The following is a 21,897-nucleotide window of genomic DNA, read 5'->3' on the forward strand; positions in this document are numbered from 1 at the left end:
AACCATACATGCCGAGAACTGTGAAATTCGGGTTTTTAACTGAGAATCATCTTTTTTAAATTTGTTTGCAATGATTAATACCTAGATGTTGTATTCGAGTAATCACCCCATTTTTGGTGTCATCTGTTTGGAAATGACATGACAAAACCAGTGATGCATCCATGTACTTCCCATTCAATCCCATCAATAGGAAGATAGCAAGCAGAGACAGAATAAAACTTGTACAGACATGGATCACTGACTGATTACAATCAAAAATTAAACTGGATTTTTTTCCTTCAGTTTTTGTACACTAGTGATAGTGTAATTATGGTTAGACTAATCACTACAAGCTTACATTGCCTTTCATAATAATTCTATAAGCATTGTCACTGAACCCTATGATACATATGGTATTGTGTTGTTTTATGTGGGTTGCAAATGTCATGCATAAAAACTGGCGCAGTGTTTTGTAAACATAGACTTGTATTCCTCCCCATGATAAGCATTCAGTGCAGTAATGCAAATTGGACAAATGGCATCAATTGTACCTGACTGATCTGTACTGTGACAGGTTTGACAGCATTGTGATTGCTCATGCAAATATGCAATCATTGCAAAAGTTTATTTCAAAATAAAAATGATTTAGGAGTTCCTGTTGTCTAGATTTGAATAATTGTTGATAAAATGGAATGTTGATGCAGAATAAAATAAAGACCACGGCTCTTGATAATCTTATATATGTCAATGTATGCACTTTGTGCATGTACTCAATCTGTACACCAGCAACTCTTGAATTCTCAGATTATTATTTTGTGTTTGGAAAATGCAGTACTAGCACTTTGTTAATTGAATTGTGTTTGAATCTGTTTCAGCTGCCAGCGTACTTGCTGTCACAATTTGTTGTGTATTATAGAGTATGTCAAAATGTGCACACAAATATATTTCAAAATATTTTGTATGTTAATAAAAAGGCATCTAGGCCTATACCCTTAAAACGGTGCTTTCACCTACAGTGTAGTGTTCATTGTATTGGTAAATATGATTTGTCAAAAGTCAACGGACATTATTTATGTCAGCTTTAATTTAGAAAGGAAGATCATGGTCGTTCAACTATGTGGCTGTTACTGCCTGGTTGTAAGATGTCAACATAGCATAATGTATAAAGCACTTTTCAAACAAAGATTATCAGAACTTGGTTAAAATCATCATGGGAAGAGGAGGAGGAACTCTGTTTGCTTTGCACCTTAGAAAGATTTGCATGACATGTTGACCTTGTTGACGGTCATCTCAAAATGAGGTTCTACCTGCAAAGTGCATGGATATGCATTTCATATGCATGCTTTAATTACTGTGTTATGGTGTACAAAAGCCTTCTGGTGCTTTGCTAAAAAAATGCACTTTTTGCACATTATTTGCAGGGAGAACCTCGTTTGGTAGTAAGATGACGAATCTGTACAAAGAGTGAATTGCAGGAGCATTTAACTATTATAAAACAACAAAGTTAGCACTTCAAATTTAACAAGCAATTTCTACATGATGCTGTCCTAAAAGATCAGGAGAGTGATTCCTTGGCTTCCTCAATATTGCTACATTGTAGCACATTGTACCATTTGGTGATATCTTCAGGGTAACTTGTCTAAAATCAAACAAATGCTCTCCTGAACATCAGGACTAAGCATCAGGAGAGCACCTTGTAGTCTGTCTACTATTTTCAGAGCTCAAGCCCTGCACAAATTTACAATTTGCTTTTGAGACTTACAGTTTGTCCACTCTGAAGTACAAAGTGACAAGGCACGTGTATACAGTGCGTTAACAGTACGTACATGTAGTGCTGCATCTCTGCTGCAGGTATGCGTGCCTTCAAAAGTCGGCACAATGTGTGCGTCCGCATCGGTACTTTGTACTTCAGAGTAGACTGACTGTATGTTCAAGTCTTTGCATAAGTATTAAAGGTTTCCATGTTTTTTCCCAGTCTCATACATGAATATTGTCTTGTAGAAAGTTTTGAAAACAATTGGAACCATCAATGTGAAGTCAAATTATCAAGTTTGAATTGGTTGAGTCACCAGTATCAATTTTCCGTTTCATTTCCCTCACAATTTTTTTGTTTCCCGTTTCAGTACAATGCCGTGCACGTCAGGCAAGGTTTTGCTCAGCATGTCTACGACAATGGAGATATGTATAAGGGTCGCGACATCCAGTATTATGACACCATCGAAGAGGCATTATCATCAGTAGAGGGTAATGACTACCCGGTTATACTTTTACACACAGGAGTGTACAGTGGGGAATGGCTTTATATTGATACACCTGTGTGTATTGTAGGTGCTGGTAAGTAATGTCAAAATAACATGACGTATGTGAGCCCTGTGGAAGCAAATGAGGGGGAAAGATATGTCAGCCCTGATTATCATTAATTGGCAGACATGGAAATCTTTGTAACAATGTGCTCTTACAGATAAGGGTGTAGTTATTCATGAAACTGATATGGATAAGCGTCGTTTATTATGATGTCATGGTTTCCTCCTCAAATGGTAGGAGGCAAGCCTTCATTGCCCAGATTGTTTGCCAACTAAAACCATTTTCTGACATAGCTTTTTGGAATGGAATGGAATTTTATCTTAGTTTTGACATTTTCAGTGCAGTATGTTATGTGTGGCATCTTAAGAAATTCAGTGGACTATAATCGATAGCCTCTAGTGTCCATATATTGGTCCATGTTTTACATGTATCTTAGTCTAGTCAACTCAAAAACTGCCACTACTGCAATTACCCACTGATGAAATGCAGCAAGAAGCAAATTGATTTTGGTGTTACCCCATAATTAAAGTAAATTTCCTAATTCTTCAGAGTTGTGGGTGATTGTTTATCACTTCTGCATTCACATTCTGCATTCACACTCATATACACTAAATGCACATCACATAACTCTGTACAATTAGGAAATGTACTAGTATAAAAGTTACTTGTACAAAAGTAGGATTGGATCTCCTGCACAGTCACACGTATTAGTTAATGCAACACCTGAACAAATACACAGAAGCATAGTGCAAAAATAACTGTAAGACGAATTAAACATTTTGAGAAATGTGGAGACAGGAGAGTTAAAGCCATTAAGATATGATTGATAGTGCAAGAAACCTTGGTCTGCACGTATGTATGTTCGTGTTGATGCATGTGTGTTTTGATTGTGTATATAAAGAAGGAAATGACAAAGTGGCAAAGTATATCCTGCATCCTGCCATTGGACTTGGGAGACCTAGCTAGGTTCACAGAGAAACAACACTTTTATACAACTATTTTTCTCAAGTTATTCTTACACCTGAGAAGTATGGAGCAATGTTGAAACTTGTTCAACATGTGACTTGCTTAAATCTTGAGTGTTCTAATTAAATGTTTGAAGTGTGTTATTAGCATGTAAGGTTTATACATTTGGTTCTATCAGAACCAACACTAACTGAAATTAGGTCATTTCTGTATCCACAGTAAACAAATGTTGCAACTTGAGTGTAAAGCCTGCTTGAAAGTGAAACAGCTTTTTTAAACTTAGAAGTAGCTGAACATTGTGGGTTAATTTGTACATGATGTGAACATTTGTAAAAAAGCCATACAAAATTATTTAAAAAGGGCAGCATTTTCAGAGTCTTGGGGTGTTAAATGTCTGTATATTTGTATAGGAGGCTGGTGGGTAATAGCGTTGAATCAAATCAGCAGACAGTTCAAGGATCTGTAGTGTAATTGTGTACTGACATAGATCACAACCAGATTTGTGTGTCGATCATACTGTCATCCAGGTCACATGTATGTAGACTGTGATTTCCATGTAGCTTTTTAATAACTCTTAACATTTGATCAGGACTAGTACTAGAAATGAATGTGACAATACATCCACGTGCAAACAAGAGTTTCTATCACCACAGTTTAGTTTTTAGATTGCTTTCTGCCTAACATAATACTTTTGCTACTGTTTCAACGTGATGCGACAGTAATTTTTAAAAATAGCATGGTAATTCCCATTCATTTTGTTGAAATGGCAAATAGAAGTAAAGTGAATTATACATTCGGCTTTGTATCAGGCACTGAAGTACAATAAGAAGCATGTGACATTAAGTGATTTTTTTATTTTATTTTTTTAGATCCAGTCAAGTCAGCCAATTTAAGTATTTTGGAGGCTTTAGAATGCTGTGAAAATTTGTCAAATGAGAATAATTTACCTCCTCACCTGGTGTGCTGATTTGCCATGCCTTATTAGTTATCAAATGGGGAATGTGTGGACTGCAGTATGCTCATTGTGTTGTCTACAGACGTAAATGTGCAATTCTCTGTTGACAGTTAGTCCTTTGATCAGACTATAGAAGTAGACAGCATAACAACAGATTATGAAAGCTTTATGGATTTTTCAATTTTTTCGGATGTGGAGGCATAGCTTTGTTTTTTGTCTCTTTTATGTGTTTTCAAATTCTTCAAAAATCTAAATTTGAAGATTTTGGCTATATGTCATTTCCTTGAAAGAGGACTTTCACAGAAACAACCACTTTAAAAATAAAATTGTAGACATAAATATTAATATTGGCAGTATCTGATGGATGAAAAACGTGGATTAAGTGTGTGGGTTTTTCCTGGTTATCTTGTATTTATGAAATAAAATAAGTAAACTTGTGTAAACGAGAGAAATCAACAAGGTTGTTTCCTTTAATTGAAGATATAATCTTTTATACGGTCCTTTTAAATGTTAACCCTCACATATACATGTGTGACGTTGTGCAAAATAATACGTGCTGGACGATTAGCAGTACGCTGAATTTGTAGAAGGAAATATACAAAATATCATAATGTACTCTGATTAAAGGCCCATTGATTTGCTCATCCGGACGATCGTAAAAATCATCAAAATTCAGATTTTGGTACCTTTGTTGTTTTCATGTGCTTACATAGCATACTTTTGGTTCAGCCAAAAGCCATGTATTTAAGACAAAATAAGGCATAAGGAATCTGTAATTTATATACCGATTTATATACTGCCAGTCCTTCTTTCTTTCTTTTTTCCAAGTGAAAGGCTTAGTATGGGTATAAAATCCTGTCAATATAATTTTGTAAAAATATTCCGCTGTCAATACAATAGAAAAATGCCACTCTTACCAATGCTCCGGTCAAGAAGTGATATACATTGTGTGGATTGTATTTCAGATTCAGATAAAAAGTACATGTTGACAGTTTTTGGGTGTTGAGGTTTTTACATGTAAGTGATGATAAATGAAATTCACTACTTGTCACAAAGCTGTTTGATTAGGCAGCAAATAGAACGATGTGATCAAATTAGATAATTTCTATCCTCACTATAAATTTGTCATTGTGATGTGCATTTATGTATAATAACTTTTTGTCTCTTCTCCTTTTCCCCTCATTATTGTAGCTCCAGGTCACATTCCCGATAGTGTGATTGTGGAAAACAGCAAAGAGTCGACATTTGTGTTCATAGAAGGCTGTGAAGATGCCTACTTAGGACACATTAGCATTAGGGTAAGTTCCCCTCGGGGGTTTTTGTTGAAATGTCACCGCTTGAAACATAGGGGAAACAGGAAAATGTAGATAATCTTATCTACTAGTGAAAATATTTAATGATGCTTTTGTTGTTATTCACTTGGATTTATGCTACCATGAAAGTAAAAATGCATGAATATGTTCTTTTAGGTATCTAGGTCTATGTAAGAAAACTACAAATCACAAATTTAAAAGAAGCAAAATAGTCCTTTAATCGGCAAAGCGCAAAATATTACACTATTGAATATAACCACTTTTATAGTATGTAACAAAATGTTGAATTAAGTGTCGATTTATATGAACATGTACATGTAGGGTGGTTTATATTTACATTGTCAAAGTTCATGTGGCAAACCATAGCCTGAAATGTTCATCTTGTTGATGTGTTGCATGAAGTTAAAATCTACAAGTTGACATTCATGTTACATCCCAATTGATTTAATTGAGACATTTTTTTTCCATTTTCAGTTTAATCCCGATCCCAACTCAAATCAACCGCACCACAAGCACTCTTGTGTAGAAGTAGGATCTAATTGCTGTCCAACAATCGATAGCTGTAATATCAGAAGTAGATCACAAGGTAGGTGATAGTGTCGTCTTTGTAATGTGAACTTTAACATGACAAATTGATGGATTTAATTTGAACATATGAGCTAGCAGTGGGGCTGGAAAGACTTCTAGGAAAATTTGGCATCTGGATGTAAATTATGCTCTCCTAAATAAAGAAATACATAATATATATTGTGGGAAATGTTCTCTTTTGGAAATTTTGTGTATCTTTTAGTGTTGCATGACTTCAGCATTTTAGAGGTCAACTAGTCAGCCACAAATAGTCACAACTACAATAACTATGATGACTCTTTGGAATCTGAATAAAAGCTCATAGTAAACATTGTGTTCAAAATACATGAAATTCACAAATACAGGTGTGAAGCAACATTGTCAATCATTTCATTTTTTTTTTTCAGAAGCTTTTGATATTGTTAAATATAAATATAAATAGGTCTACAATTAATAGGGACAATTTTAGGTAAATATTTTATGAATGTTTTTGAGTATATGACTCGTAAAGTCAACTACCACCAGGTCATATTCAAAAAGCCACGACTACCATTAATAGTAATGACTATGACTATAGCCGATGAAGTCATGCAGCCCTAGTATCTTTTGTGGTGAATGAACATTACCACATTGTCATTTTAGAGCTTCAAAATGGAATAAGATATGTAACTGGGTAACCGTGTATGCTTACTTAGCTTATCAATGCAATACACTGTAATTGAAAGATCACAAGTTTGATTCAGCCAGGAAGATTACATCTGTGCATGTTTGGCCTGAAAATGCAAGGTCTGCTGTTCTGATAAGGAATGGGGATCTTACTGTGAACGTCATAGAGTGGTGTAAGAACACATAAACTTATGTTATACTACAAAGTTACCAATATTGTAGAATTGTTTATTGTTGGGAGCTAACATTGTACTTACATTACTCTTTTACAGTTGGTGCAGCAGTGAGTGTAGGAGGAAGAGGGGCTCAACCTACAATCAAGAACTGTGTTATAAATGATTGTGAGAATGTAGGCCTATTCATTAACGATCATGCACAGGTAGGTAGCAAAGAGGCAGTTGAAATTGTTTCACAGAGTGTTGTAAGAATTTGTCCATCAAAGCATGTTAATCCATTGAATGTGTATGATGTAACACATTTTAAGGGTCCAAACCTATGTGACACAATCAAGGGAAATGAGTGGAATGTTGCGGGTATTGATTTTGAGTTATTGTCAAATGAAGAGCTGAAATATTTGAGTTTTTTGTTGTTTTCAGCAACTGATATATTGCAATAATTTAGTAATCAGAAGTTCAATTTCTATGGGGTTTGTATCAAAATGGGGCACATTTTAAAATGCTACTTACGTAAAAAAAGATTGAATTGAACGTGTGTCAGTTTAAATTCCTTTTGTCGTATTTGCAATTGTATCATATTAAACACTGACTATTGCATAGGGGAAGTACTGCATAAATGTACAAAATGTGAAATGGAGACACAGGCTGATAATAGTGATATAATTCCTTTTCAATATAGCCTACTAGACAGGGTAAATACCTTAGCTGTATGTTTTCTGTCTCAGCTTTGTTTATTGTTATTAATGATACATATGCTCAACATGCAATTGTGACATATCTTTTGCAGGGTCACTACACAGACAATGAAATTAGCGGCAGCGCATTAGCAGGTATTTGGGTGAAGAATTATGCCAATCCAATGATTAGAAGAAGTCACATACACCACGGCAGAGATGTCGGTGTATTCACATTTGACAATGGAATGGTACGTACCACTGCGTCAGGTCACTTGACCACATTTACATCAAATAAAAGTGCTTGATCTTTAGAAACATGTTTTTAGGTTCTCAAGGACAGAGATATCTTGCTAAGTAATAGCAGAAAGTAAATCTAAATGTGAAGATGCAAAAAAAAATGTAATTATATCCATCCTCATTCCTGACCATGCATTGGCCTTTATTTACAGGGTCACTTTGATCGGTGTGATATTCACCACAATCGTATAGCAGGGTTTGAAGTCAAAGCCGGGGCCAACCCGACAGTAGTGCACTGTGAGATTCACCACGGTCAGACGGGAGGAATCTATGTACATGAGAATGGCAGAGGGGAGTTTCTGGAGAACAAGATTCATTCCAACACATTCGCTGGTGTCTGGGTGACGTCAAATAGTGACCCTACCATCAGGTATGAAGATAATTCTATCTTAATGTGCTCTCTTTATATTCTCTTGTTTGTGTTTTGTTTCCTTTCTTCTATGCAATTTCTGTCTCGATCCATGTTTATTATATATTGATTGTTATGTATTATCTTATCAACTCAAAAAGATCATTTGAGGAGAGAAACTAAAAAGCACTTTATTGGGAGTTAAGGAATAAGTTAAGGATTCAAAACAATTGGTATTATTGGGAAATTTGTCCTTCATTGAAAGCTGTATAAAGCTGGGAAATAAAATTATGTGCCTTTTTGAAATTGACCTGCATGGGTATTAAGTATAAAACTATGGAAGTTTTAACCATCTTCATGTTGAAGCCCACAAATTTGTCGATTCGGATCATAAATTCCCTGTCATGATGTAAATGTTAAAGATGCCAAGATGAGAGGCAGTCAAACAGCATGTAAAAAGAAATGAGGATCTTGCCTGCTCGTCCATCTTCCTGTGTAAACTCTTAGCTTCATCCCCAAGGTGCTGCTTACAACAGTCTACTAACCATAGCAGGGTTGAACTTTTTGTGACCTTAGTATTTGTTATGTTACAGATCCCAAGGAGGGAGGAGGGGGACATGGGTTTAATGTATGCAGCCCTGTATTACATGGGATGTTGGGTACTTGTGCTGATTTCAAGAGGGCCCTCGATATGGGACAAGTGCCAATATGTGCCATGCTAGGTGAATTGAATTTGCATTAGGAATATTGAGCCAGTGATGTCACATACTATATATGAATCCACACAGTGTGATGTCTTTGCTGTGTCATGGGGCCTGATGAATGCTTTTAAAATGTAACATTAGGCTAATGGAATCCTGAACAAGGGATATACTTGATATAAACTGATACAACAAACCCATCTCATTTTCCCTTGCTTCATAGAAATAAATGTATGCTTAGGTGATCTCCAAAATTTTATATATATTTTCAAAAGTGAATCGTACTTTGGTTGTTGTCATTAAAAGCAGTGAACAAGTATTACACTGTGTGTATAGGGACTCGACTGGCATAGGGATTATTTTTGCACAACCTTGTTCTATACTTTGTTCAACTTAAATGGCAAGGCTCGTAACATTGTTGATTGATATAAGAATGGTGTGCATGTAGTGGGGCACAGTAATAGTTGCACTTTACATAGTGTGTGACTGGTGTGCACTTATATGAATGTATATTTGAATTTACAAGTTTATTGATGCGTGCAGTAACAAAAAACACATAATTTTTGTCATTGATAAGTTGAGTGATTGGCATTATTTAGTCCTTGGTAAAATTTATTAAGATACGAACAGCAAATCTTTAGTAAATTATAACTAAGCAATTATAACTATATGCAATAAAATGAAATGAACATTTTACTGCTAAGTCGGACTGGAGATGAAAAAAACAAACTTCTTGATTTATAGTGTGCTATGTCAACCACAAGATTTACAGATTAGATGAGAATGATAAGATAAAGAGCATCAATTTGTAGTGAGTGGTGATAGTGTTTGAACATGAAGTTGCATGTGACATTTATTAACTTGTTTTGTTGTTGGCATTGTCATGTAGCACTTGAACTCTTTACTTTATTATAAATTTGTATATGTAATATTCATCAGTCGGCCAACATCATGCAAATAATACGGAATAAATATCTTTTATAAATTAAGAAGACAAAGACAGTTTTGCTATTAATAAAGATGAAAACAGCAGCCGTTACCTCGCCTGAACATTTACAAGTGCCACACATGTTACAAGTAAACAGGTGATGAATTTCAGCATTGTGCCATATTTCCATAAATATGAGCATAATATGTGCATGTTGCTATGTTCCTTTGTTGGAAGGTCTTGCGACCTACTGTGAAACAGGTTAGCGAGACAGCTGTCCTGTGACGCTACAGACTACTTAAATTAGCAGACAAATGACACACCTTTAGCATCAGTTGTTATATCAGTCTTATAGTAATTAATTACTTAATAGTGTATATATGATATGGTTATACTAGGTACTTGTCCTTTGGGGAAATAGCAGATTTAATCGAATTGCTGAAGGGCTAGGACAATATCAGAGAGTAGAAATTGTATCCTAAAAAGTGCAGTTTACTTCAAATCACACTGAAAGGAAGTCAAGTTTATAGCAAAATCACATGCCAAATAAGTGCAATAGTGAGTTTCATTTCCCATAAAGGTTCTTCCCAAATTCCCCATGTATTGTCAAGAGTGTCACAAAGCTCTCACAGGAGATTATGTTTTAAGAAATAAAACCAGCAAAAATTGTCGTTTCCATCCTTGTTGGTGTCATATTGTTCATTGTACAAAGCCCAGGTAAAATTAGACCCATTCCCCAGATAATGATAGCATCAGTATTGAACAGGACCTGGAAAGATAATGTGATCGGTATGATGATAAGGTGTCATACTACAGTGAACTCTCAGTGACCAGATATCTGATAGCTAATAATGTCATTAACTTCTACCCAGTGTTAGTGCATCATACCAGCTGTAACAGATTATTGTAATTATTAATGTTCCCAGTTACATTGATCAGATCAGAATGCAAATATTAATACATGTTGATTATTGGTCGGAAATATCATTGCTCACTTCCTGCTGTCTACAGAATAAATTGATTCAAAATTAATTGGAAACATTAGTGCAGTCAATAATGGCTATCTTGAACCCGCTCTTTTAAAAGCAGTCACATAAAGTCAACATCCAAGTTAGTCAAAGATTTGCAATTTGTCTTCAGCTGGATAGTTCCAAGATTCACCAAAGTGCATTTAGTCCCCTGCCAAGAATTGGTGAAGGGGGCAATTGAAATGCTATGTGTGTGTGTGCGTCTCTACATTGTTAACGCGATATCTCTCAATCTAAGCAAGTAAAGGGTGTCTATCTTCGCAGCATAAATATATATATATATATATATATATAAAGTTGTGTTTCTTCTTTCATTAAATAGAGTGCTCGATCCTGTGAAGGAGAGCGTGTACATAACGTTATGTTATGTGTTATGTGTTATGTTATGTTATGTTATGTTATGTTATGTTATGTTATGTTATGTTATGTTATGTTATGTTGTGTTATGTTATATATATATATATATATATATCTTCAGTAGGCTGTGGTTGAGTTTGGAGGTGGGTCATAGATCAAAGGCAAAATGTTTTCAAATAATGTTAAATTACTATAAACCTTGTTCTCTACAGTAACTTTATACAGGCAAAGCCAAATATAAACCCTGAAAAGTGTAACTCGTTCAAGATGTACCAAATCTAGAATTAAATTGGACAAACAAACACAGCTCATCCAGTTTTAATTGGGCAAAAAAGATTAAAGGCCTAATCAGCATCTAATTGGTGACATTTCTTGAGAAGGGTATGGTCAGGATCACATTAGTAAGTGCATAAAACAGGTACTTAATTTATTTTTCCCTTTACAATAATTTCACCTACTTTTTTTTTTACCTTGCAGGGGGAATGAGATTTTCAATGGTCATCAGGGTGGTGTTTACATATTTGGTGAAGGTAGAGGACTGATTGAGAATAATGATATCCATAGTAATGCATTAGCCGGTATCCAGATACGGACCAACAGTAATCCAATCATCAGAGGCAACAGGATACATGACGGCCAACATGGAGGCATATATGTGGTAAGGTCAAAGGGCAAATTTACATTTTCAGCCAGGAGAAATTTGAGTGCAAAATGTATAGCGTGTAACTTGTGTATCTTTTGGGCAGTTGAATGTGAATGCCTACATTTTTGAAAGCAATCTGGAGGCATGGTAAGGTCCAAGGAAAAATTAGCATTCATCAATGACCAAGAAACAATTGATTATAGTTTGGGCCTACTCAATTACTTACCTACATGAAAAGTATATTAATATTATACACATAGAGCTTATGTTTTGTTACTTAATATTTTATATTTCAGCATGAGAAAGGCAAGGGACTGATTATAGAGAATGAGGTCTACAGCAATACACTGGCTGGTGTTTGGGTAACGACAGGAAGCTGTCCTGAGCTGAGACGCAATAGAATACACAGTGGCAAACAGGTATGTATGTCTGCCATGCACCTCTACATCATAGTATAGAATTCCTGTAGGCTGAAATTCGGAGAAATCAGCGTAATGGTAAAAGCCTAACAATTCCTGCCAATTACAAGCTAATCAAACTGTAGCATCAAAACTGTGTTAAATGCTACATAGAGAACCAGTAGCCACATAATAATAAAATGTTTTGCCAAATCTTTTTGTACAAATGAAGTGTACTACTAACCATCCAATGCATATTATTTTGCACAAGGTCCTATGCACACGCTTGATGTCGTACACATAACACGCGAGGACCACGCTTTAAAAGGATTTGGCAAAACATTTTATTTGTTTATACTTTATAAGAAGTCATTGCTCGACCTGAGTGAGCACTGCGAATTAAGCCTATTTTTTAACAGAATGTAAATGTTAAGGAAAATAATTGAAAATCAAACCTGATGTAACACAATATTTTGTTTGTATTTACCTGCATAGGTTGGTGTCTACTTTTATGACAATGGTCACGGCATGTTGGAAGATAATGACATATTCAATCACATGTACTCAGGTGTACAGATCAGAACGGGTAGCAATCCTATCATCCGAAGAAACAAGATATGGGGTGGCCAGAATGGAGGCATACTGGTATACAATGGAGGTATGTGAGATGGATGCTTGCTTTTACTTGATTGGGGTCAAACTCTGGCAATTGTTTTGGTGTTGTAGAAGTGAGATAATCATGTGTTAACAAAAGTTAACACATCAATTGGGGGATACACATGAGAAATCACAGTGTAACAGTGGACACACTGGAACCACAGTTGTTAATGCTTGCTTCGTCTCCCCTTGCTTCATCAATGCTTGCTTCATCAATGCTTGCTTGGCAGTGTTGATATATCGTAGATTTCATTTCATTTTATTTGCCAGATAAAAAACATTAAACATACAGTAAAACACATACAATGATTGCACAATATTAAAAGTATATAACATTTTCAATTGACCAGCAATTAAAGTACTAATTAACATGATATCATAGGAATGCATCATAAACAATGTGTTGAGGGGGTGTAGGGTCTAGCCACACTGGGCGATAAAATTCTCAAGCTTACAGTAAGGCCAATAAAACTCAAATGTGTTTGTTTGTGGTAAGGCTATGAAAGTGTATTGTCTGTGTTTGCTGTTTTGTTTACATTTGTGGGTGTGTTTTAATATTTTTGTCTGTCTGCTTACATGACGTTTGTGTTTTGCAATTGTGATTGTTTTTTTGTCTGTGCTTCTAATGCAAGATTTGATTTAAAAAGGCAAATATCACATTGTTTTAATCCATTTTAATGACATTTGTATCTCACTCTATCTATTAGGGCTTGGAATTCTAGAATACAATGAGATCTTTGATAATGCTATGGCTGGTGTATGGATCAAGACTGACAGTAACCCCCACCTCAAATTCAACAAGATCCATGATGGACGCGATGGCGGCATTTGTATCTTCAATGGAGGTAGAGGTAAGCAAATAACTTTAAATCACACAAAACTGAGACTTGACGATCTTTGCAAATATTATGTTCACAAAGCTTCCAAACAGATAATTTGCTTATGAAAGGAGACTGGTATGCTGGAAAGCTCTGCAAGTGAAGTCATGTTATACCAAGTTCATTTTACACAAGATATCAACTATATTTTCACAAGATGCTTAAATTTCATTTTCTAACTTGGTATAACTTTGTGTAATTTTGATTAGATAAATCTATTAAGTTATGTTACAGTTAGCTATATTTTCATGAATAAATCTTTTCTTCCTCTTCAGGTTTATTAGAAGAAAATGAAATATTCAGAAATACACAGGCCGGTGTACTTATCAGCTCACAATCTCATCCAAAACTCAAACGTAACAAGATCTACGACGGCCTGGCAGCAGGCATCGAGATCACAAACAATGCCACAGCGCACCTGGAAGGTAACCACGTCTTCAACAACAAATTTGCAGGTATCTGCTTAGCGACAGGAGTCAATCCAGAAATGAAAGGTAAGAAAACAACCCTCCTACCAAAAGTTGCATCTTGGCTCAGGTTGTTACCCGTCACCCTGATCATGACCCTTCACAAAAGAGGGAATTCCCACTTACACTAAGTGTCCTAACTCTTCAAAGTACATGATGGCGATAATCGTGAACATAGTCTCCCCTTCCACACGTACGATGATCAATGAATGGGTCAAACGTCTGTGTTGTCATAATTGTTGATTAGCCAATCGGCATGATTACAATTATGAAATTTAGTTTAGAGCAATTCATAATGGATTTAGATCTCTAGATCAGCTTTTGAAAGGAACAATATTTATCCAAGTTCAATATTTTGTGCTCTATAGTTACCACATTTTTATCAATTAATGTTAAACACATTTGTTTTTGCAGATAACAAAGTGTATGGGAATAAGAATGCCATAGAGAAGGCAGTCAAGTGTGGACGCTGCTTATATAAGATATCCAGCTACACAAGCTATCCCATGCATGACTTCTACAGGTAAGAGACCAGTTAATACAAAATCAATCCTGAATTTGTGATGCAATATGAGCCAACCATGCCAAAGGTGGCAATTGGGAAATTGAGATGCAGGCAAAACAAAAATATATATAAATATCGGCATTATAAAAGAGCTCAGCTTTGCTGCATACTTGGTTACTGTGCATGTTGATGCCTCCTTTTATCTTGATTTAATCAGATAGTATCACAAATAATAACATTATGACTTATCTATAGCCTTCCCAACCTGAAATTAGAATATACTTGGTAAACATAACTGTGACACCACACCAACTAAGAGAAGATTAACTCAGAGAAGGATATGAGATGCGTTCAATTCAGAATTTGTAATATAGAAAAATTACTCAGCCAGAGGTTGAAGCAATCTTTTCGCTGTAGACTGTTTAAGACAAGTTTCTTAACTCTTTTGCTTTCAGATGTAAGACTTGCAACACAACAGACCGAAATGCCATATGTGTCAACTGCATTAGAAGATGTCATGCTGGCCATGACGTGGAGTTTGTAACGCATGACAGGTAAGTTGTCACGTGAAAGGGATGTGAAACAAGAGGAGAGATGAGGACTTCCCTGTTTTTAGTGGAGCCTTGTATTCAGTGGATCGATCACATAATTAGGCCATGCTGAATAATTTAGCAAAATAGAGTTGGCACTCATGTTATAAGTGTAGAAAACATCTGCTAAAAGGCAGCCAATCTAACTTGTTTTCAAAACGACTTAGGAAAATAATGAGTTTACATGCAGAAACAAATTAAGTATGGAAAGTGTCTACAACCAAGCATTTATCATATCTATAAAAGGCTTAATTCTGATAAGTAAGTAAACATAAAGCTGAAACCAATCACATTTTCCTGCATATCATGAACTGAATGTAATTTGTGTTCCTTGCTTGTTTGCTCCTATACAGGTTTTTCTGTGATTGCGGGGCAGGTACATTATCACTGCAGTGCCAATTAGCTGGCGAACCTACAAAGGACACTGACACACTATACGACTCGGCTGCACCAATCGAGTCCCACACGCTCATGGTCAACTAAGTACTCAACTGAACTCCACATAGTACTTGTAAAACAGACAAAACCAAGCAATCAAAACAATTGAAAAAATTACGTGCAACAAAAAAGTGAAGATTATATTATATGCTGCTAAGACACACAAGAGTGGGAAGAACTAAGTACAAGGATTCCGCCATTGGTGTGTACAGAAGAGTATTGATGAAAGTCTTTAAATTGTGCCTGTGTGAAGTCAAGAGACAATCTTCCCAAAATGGGGGAAACTTTTATGTTTTTTTGTCAAACCATGTATTGTATCAACTCGTCTTATGAATTGTTGTCGAAAAAAGAGTTAACGTTGTGTGGGAAAAAAGCCATGGGGAAATTGCACCACCAAGTACCCAGTAATGCAACCAAACGCAAATGGGCTACTAATTGCTCTTTGCCGTTGTGTAGGGTACCCATGCAAGAATAATGTTACAAATAGCAATGGAACCAATATCCCACCAGGAATTGTGGTATGTTATGGAAATTGAAAACAATGGAGAGACCGTAGCCAACAGATTGGACCCACGCTATTGATGTGTGTGTATAAATGTTTTTACTTTTGCTCCAAGAGCAATGATATCGAAGTGTGTCTGGTGTAGTGAGTTGTGGAACACAGTATTTGAAGTTACTTCATCAGTGAAAAGATATTACCAGATAGGATCCTGAACCAAAGAAGAAATGGGGTCAGCAGGAGAGTAAAAAACAACAACCTCTTTTTAGCTTGTTGTGCATTTGAGTTTTTCTAGAGTATATTAATGGATTTAATCATATATTTAGAAAATGTCATGTATTTAAATTTTTATTATTTTGAGGAAATCTTACTCTTGAACCTTGTTTATATCTGGTTATTTCAGGAATAAAAATTGTCACAGTACAAATAAGCTATTTCTTATTTCTCATGGTTAGATTTTCCCCCTCTGATAGTGTAGCAAGTGAACACAACTATTACTGCAATATTTTCCTCCTGCTATGCTATCTTTTAGAAATAATTCTGACTTACCAATGTGGACCTTCACTGGTGCTTTGCATCTTTAGTTTCTCATCATCTGTCACAGATCAAAAATGCGATAGCGTAACTTTTATGATGAATCAATATTACTGATTTCCTTTGTGATTGATAAGTTACGAGTATGTTAAAATGAACCGTAACATTTGGTACTCCAGTGTTGATATCTTGGCCATAAATTAAAAACAGAAATCCTCTTTTTGTTTGGCCTAGCACTTGTTAATGCATATATGTGCTAGAGTAAAAAAAAAAAACACAATTGAAAAATGGATCCACATTGTTTTGCTCTCAGAGGGAAAGTTCCATTTAGAACAGAATGGGAGATTGGAGAGTATAACTTACTTATGTATCATTTCAACTCTTCTTTTTTTGCAGCCATACATATAATCAAATGAATTATATATTTTTGTATAGATTTAAATGGCTGGATGGCTTTACACAAGTTGAATGAATTTGCTGCCAATTTGGTTTTGACAGTTGAAATCAAATGGAACAGATTGTTCTGAGAAAACTTGTTGATTGCAGTAGAGTTTACCAAAGGGTTTGGAAATAATTGTGTATTTCATCCATTCTGTATAAAGATACAAGTTGTCAGTTCACAGTGCCAGAGATAAAGCTGAAGAATATTAAGAACAAATATCCAAAATTCATCATTGTAGAAACAATTATTCTTCAAAATCGTTTTCAAGTCTACTTATTTTTTTACAGTTTCACACTGTATCTGACAACTTGTATCTAGTTGATAATATCACAGAATGTAGAGGGACAAAAATCAGTGACATTAAGAATGAAATTCTGGTAGTATAAACATGCTGAGCAGCCCAAAGGTCAATAAGGGTTGTGTGTTTCAACTCCTTGCTGACCTTGGTGCTCAGAGGCAGAAGGAAGTATCTCCATAAGCCGCTGTTTGTATGACTGTCTGTGAGGTGCATGAGTTGACTCCTACATAGTGCATGTAGTCATATAAGGCTACATTGAGTGAATTCATGCATGTCACATGCAACCATATAGGCCAGCAAGTATGCAATAATACAATTTGCACATTTTTTGAAAAAGGTAATTCTGACTCAAAAATAGCACACATTTTTGCATTTCTGTTGCTTTACACTGAATTGATATAATCTTTAAACATGTAAAATTGAGAGTGTTTAATCATGTTTGCAGCTTGCTTTAGTCCATTTGGGCTAACTAAAATATACACACAAAATGCTGATATAGCATTTACAGGTTGTCATTCAAAACTAGTTGTAAATTATTTTGTTTTGCATGTTGGGTCATACGTCAAGTGTGTTGTGCAATGCTCATGGTATTCTTTTAGTATCTCTGCAATGCATGCAAACTATAAACATGTTATTGACCTGCCAATGCACATGTAATGTCACATGTAAGGAAGTACTTGGAATAATACTTCAACAGAAAGGCAAACTTGTGTGTTACTCTCAGTGTGTATTTCAAGAAATGTGCAAGTTGTTTGTTATTTTCATTTAACTTTTCCAAGTGAGAAGTATAGAAATTGTCATTAGTGCAAACAATCACGAAACGAGAAGCAATTTATATTGTGTATTCTTTGAAGAGTGCTATTTTTCGACAAGGAATAATGTTGAAATAGGATTATATCGTCAGATTTAGATTTATGATGGTGGAGGGGTTTTGATCAACTACTTAGAATGCACTATTTTTAGCTTATTTATTATATTGCAACATGAGAGAAAAAGAATTAGTTTGAAATAAGTGGTTTATAAATCCATCGGTCAAATAAGTATTTTTGCTGCCGGGTTTCCCACAGTAGGTAGACACAGCATTATTATTTTTTCCTTTGTAATTTATCATCTAGTAGCAAATACCAGTGGCTGAACTACCAAATGATTTAGTAGCCGTGCCGTAAAACTAATCAACATTGTACAGTTTTTTGCTACATGGTGTGATTTCCACATACTTGTTTGTTTATCAACTTAATTGTAAGATAGACCAATAACCAATTAACCCTAAAGGTCCATCCAGTATTTATACTTATGTGTCACAATAATTAGAGTCTGCACTGTATATTTTCAATCTTGCACTCATAGAAACATGTATTATGGGTTTTACAGTGTGTACTTGTTATATGATTAACTCATATTATGAGTAAGAGATATGTGGCAACCTTCATTTGTGAGGTACCTCTGATATTTGGGTTATTTTATACAAGTTGTTTAGATAACTAATTATGAATCATGTTACTAGCAGTGGTACTTGTTTCAATATTGTTTGGGAACTCTACTTTTATTTTGACTTGTAAGCTGTGGATGCAAGCAGGTGCTGCTCTCATAGCTACACCATGTGTCATGCATGATCATTAGCTTTACATATGTTCTGGTGTGTATGTGTGACATGCATCTGAACCATCAAGTTCCCAATGTTTGATTTCTTCATTAAGTTTTTATGATTTATACTTTCCCTCATTGTTAGGTTACACATTGAACCTAAATTCCATTCCAATGGGTTTGTATGTAATATCAGAACTTAACAATCATGTCATGGATAATATATTTTTCACAAATATCTTGATATAAAAAGAATATCAAATATGGATAAGTTAATGATCAGGTTCAGCTGGTGGCTGAGAGAAAGACTCTGGCAATATGTAAGATTAGCTTCATGTAATTATGCACAGAGTTAGCCTAATCAAGGCATGTGTTATACAGCTTATGGAATAAAGCTTTATAATGCCTTGATGAAGTCTTGACAATGGGCTAATTATGTGTATACTTACAAGAACTCAATATGTTGTCATTTATTGGCAACAAAATGACTTGCATATGCATGATAATTATATTGAAACTCGTAGTACTGTCAGTTTATTTGGGCTGGTGCTGTCACAGAATTCTGTCCCAGAAAGCAAAAGATGCTTACCAAAACTTTTGGAGCACTTATGTTTATGTTCTCCATTTTTGTAATGCAGATAAAATATCCTGTTTTTTTTGTTTTTGTTTTGTTTTTTGAGTTAAATGCAATATAGGAAGTAGATTTATATACCTGTTACCCATGATCAACTAATGAATTGTGTAAAACTAATTGTAGTTTTAAGAAATTGTTCTTTTTTTCTTAGCTAGAGAGTATGTTTTGGGTTATATTTAAGGCAATTAATTAATTCACCAACTCTTTTATTTTTCAATTGACTGAAATGGTTTTCTTTCTATGTGTGGATTGTTTTGTTTTCTGCAATGTTAATAATGAATGAAGTCTGGGGACCATATTATTATGCACCATTTTATGGAAATTCCATGTATTGTTTATTACAATAGATGATTGTTCTTCTCTATCCACCTCAATTCCCAGATGGTTTGAATGGTGGACAATTTTTGTAAAATACAATTTAAAACAAATTGAGTTGATTTGCCAACCATATTTAATTAACAAATAACTGATATTATCTAATTGAAAGTTTGATTTTTTTTAATTCAGCCAAACTCTGGCTGCTTATTCCGTTGTTATTTTGAAATACTATTGTTGTTATTATTTATGGATTGTTTTTGTTTTTCCAAATTAGATGTTTACATTCTTACTTGCATATAGAGAGGTTGTTAGCGTTATGTTAGGTTGGTTGGACTATTCCATTATGCTGCCAGGTGTGAATGTACGAATAAGATGTGTTCAGATGAAATGTAAAAATGGGCCAGTGTGTGTCAAGAATATTGACTCGGCATATCCCGATTTGGTATTACTTTGCACCGGATATATGTCTTCAGCCAGTCGTCCAATGTTTATTTGCATTTCGCCATGGCAAAATGTTGATATATCACAGTTTTTTACTGTTGGGGATTGCTATGAAAAACCCAACACTTCCCCTTGAAATTACTTATTTTTCAAAAGTTCAATGCAGTATCACTATTTTCTGATGGAAATCATTGTTTTAGTGACAACTACACAATCAGTATACATAAACCCACACTAAAACAATAAATGCACTTATATACTTCACCATTGGTAAACTTAAATTGCACAATTAAGTATGCACTGCTGTTATAGAACCGTGCCCTGCTGTTCAGGCAGTGTCGACCAAATGAATATTATAAGGCCTAAAATTGACATCTCTCATCCAAATGTTAAATAATAGTATCAAGAGTGTCTAGTGAATTCTGTGGTGTTCATACAATATAAATTTGTATGTTTGTGCCTAATTATAAATATCATATTTAATGTGATTTTTGTTTGTTTTCAAGGGCAACATTGGGCAATACTCTGTACACAGCACATTGGTAGTTGCCACTTTCTCCAGTGTATTTTGGGAGAATAAAAAGTGTGTACTATGAATTTTCTATATTTGTGTGGTAAAGATGCAAATCTTGAAATACCATGGTCTTAGTTGTCATGGATTTGAGGAAATCACTGTATGAAGCCTAGAAACACATGCACAACCAAACCTCTTCTGTAAAGGTCACCTTTGGGTGTGTCACTGGTAGACATGATTACCCACCCAAGTACTCCTTGGGCCGTATAAAATTAATGTTTTGGTTCTCGTCCAGAGGATTTTCATGAATTGATGAGGGAGGGAGGTGTTTTTTTTTTTTGTTTTGTTTTTTTAAGTGTAAAGTTAGCATGGTGTCAGTAGTTTTTTTTTTTTTTAAAATTTTTCGAGGAAACGATGAGGCCTTTTTTTTTTTTTTTTTCAAATGTGAGATTCTGAGGATAAACCCCTAGAGTACCACAAAAGACTTGGAAGCGATGCTTGTTCTCTAATAAACTTATTTATATGTATGAAGATTTCATAAATCATTCCAAAGTCTAAAAAAATGGAAAAATCTAAAAAAATTTAAAAAATCTGACAAATCCCAGAAATTGAGGAGGGAGGGGACGAGAACCAAAATATTAATTTTACACGGCCTGAATATGTACTCATGGGTTGCCTCTGAGGTGTACAGAAGGATTACTGGATACCCTCTATAGGAGGGGTGTGATTGTGTGTGTACGTTGGCTTTGTAACAAAGTCCTACAGCACTATGTGATGTAAGACCGCTGTTGTTT

At 35.0% G+C, this 21,897-nt stretch overlaps 1 protein-coding gene across 2 annotated transcripts in view; it reads left to right on the forward strand.

The window, feature by feature from the left end:
• LOC140152582 (F-box only protein 11-like) overlaps positions 1-21,360 on the forward strand; it is a 66,301-nt gene extending 44,941 nt beyond the window's left edge. For both annotated transcript variants that reach the window (XM_072174972.1, XM_072174973.1), the window contains 14 exons: positions 2,103-2,313; positions 5,396-5,502; positions 5,992-6,103; positions 7,023-7,129; positions 7,714-7,851; positions 8,053-8,270; positions 11,741-11,921; positions 12,203-12,325; positions 12,800-12,962; positions 13,669-13,812; positions 14,115-14,333; positions 14,721-14,829; positions 15,267-15,365; positions 15,755-21,360. In XM_072174972.1, coding sequence (XP_072031073.1) covers positions 2,103-2,313; positions 5,396-5,502; positions 5,992-6,103; positions 7,023-7,129; positions 7,714-7,851; positions 8,053-8,270; positions 11,741-11,921; positions 12,203-12,325; positions 12,800-12,962; positions 13,669-13,812; positions 14,115-14,333; positions 14,721-14,829; positions 15,267-15,365; positions 15,755-15,884 — 2,061 coding nt within the window. In that variant the 3' untranslated portion in view covers positions 15,885-21,360. The remainder of the gene's footprint in view (positions 1-2,102; positions 2,314-5,395; positions 5,503-5,991; positions 6,104-7,022; positions 7,130-7,713; positions 7,852-8,052; positions 8,271-11,740; positions 11,922-12,202; positions 12,326-12,799; positions 12,963-13,668; positions 13,813-14,114; positions 14,334-14,720; positions 14,830-15,266; positions 15,366-15,754) is intronic.
• The last annotated feature ends 537 nt before the right edge of the window (positions 21,361-21,897 follow it).

The sequence above is a fragment of the Amphiura filiformis genome, chromosome 5 (genome assembly GCF_039555335.1).
Source record: "Amphiura filiformis chromosome 5, Afil_fr2py, whole genome shotgun sequence".
NCBI classification, from domain to species: Eukaryota; Metazoa; Echinodermata; class Ophiuroidea; order Amphilepidida; family Amphiuridae; genus Amphiura; species Amphiura filiformis.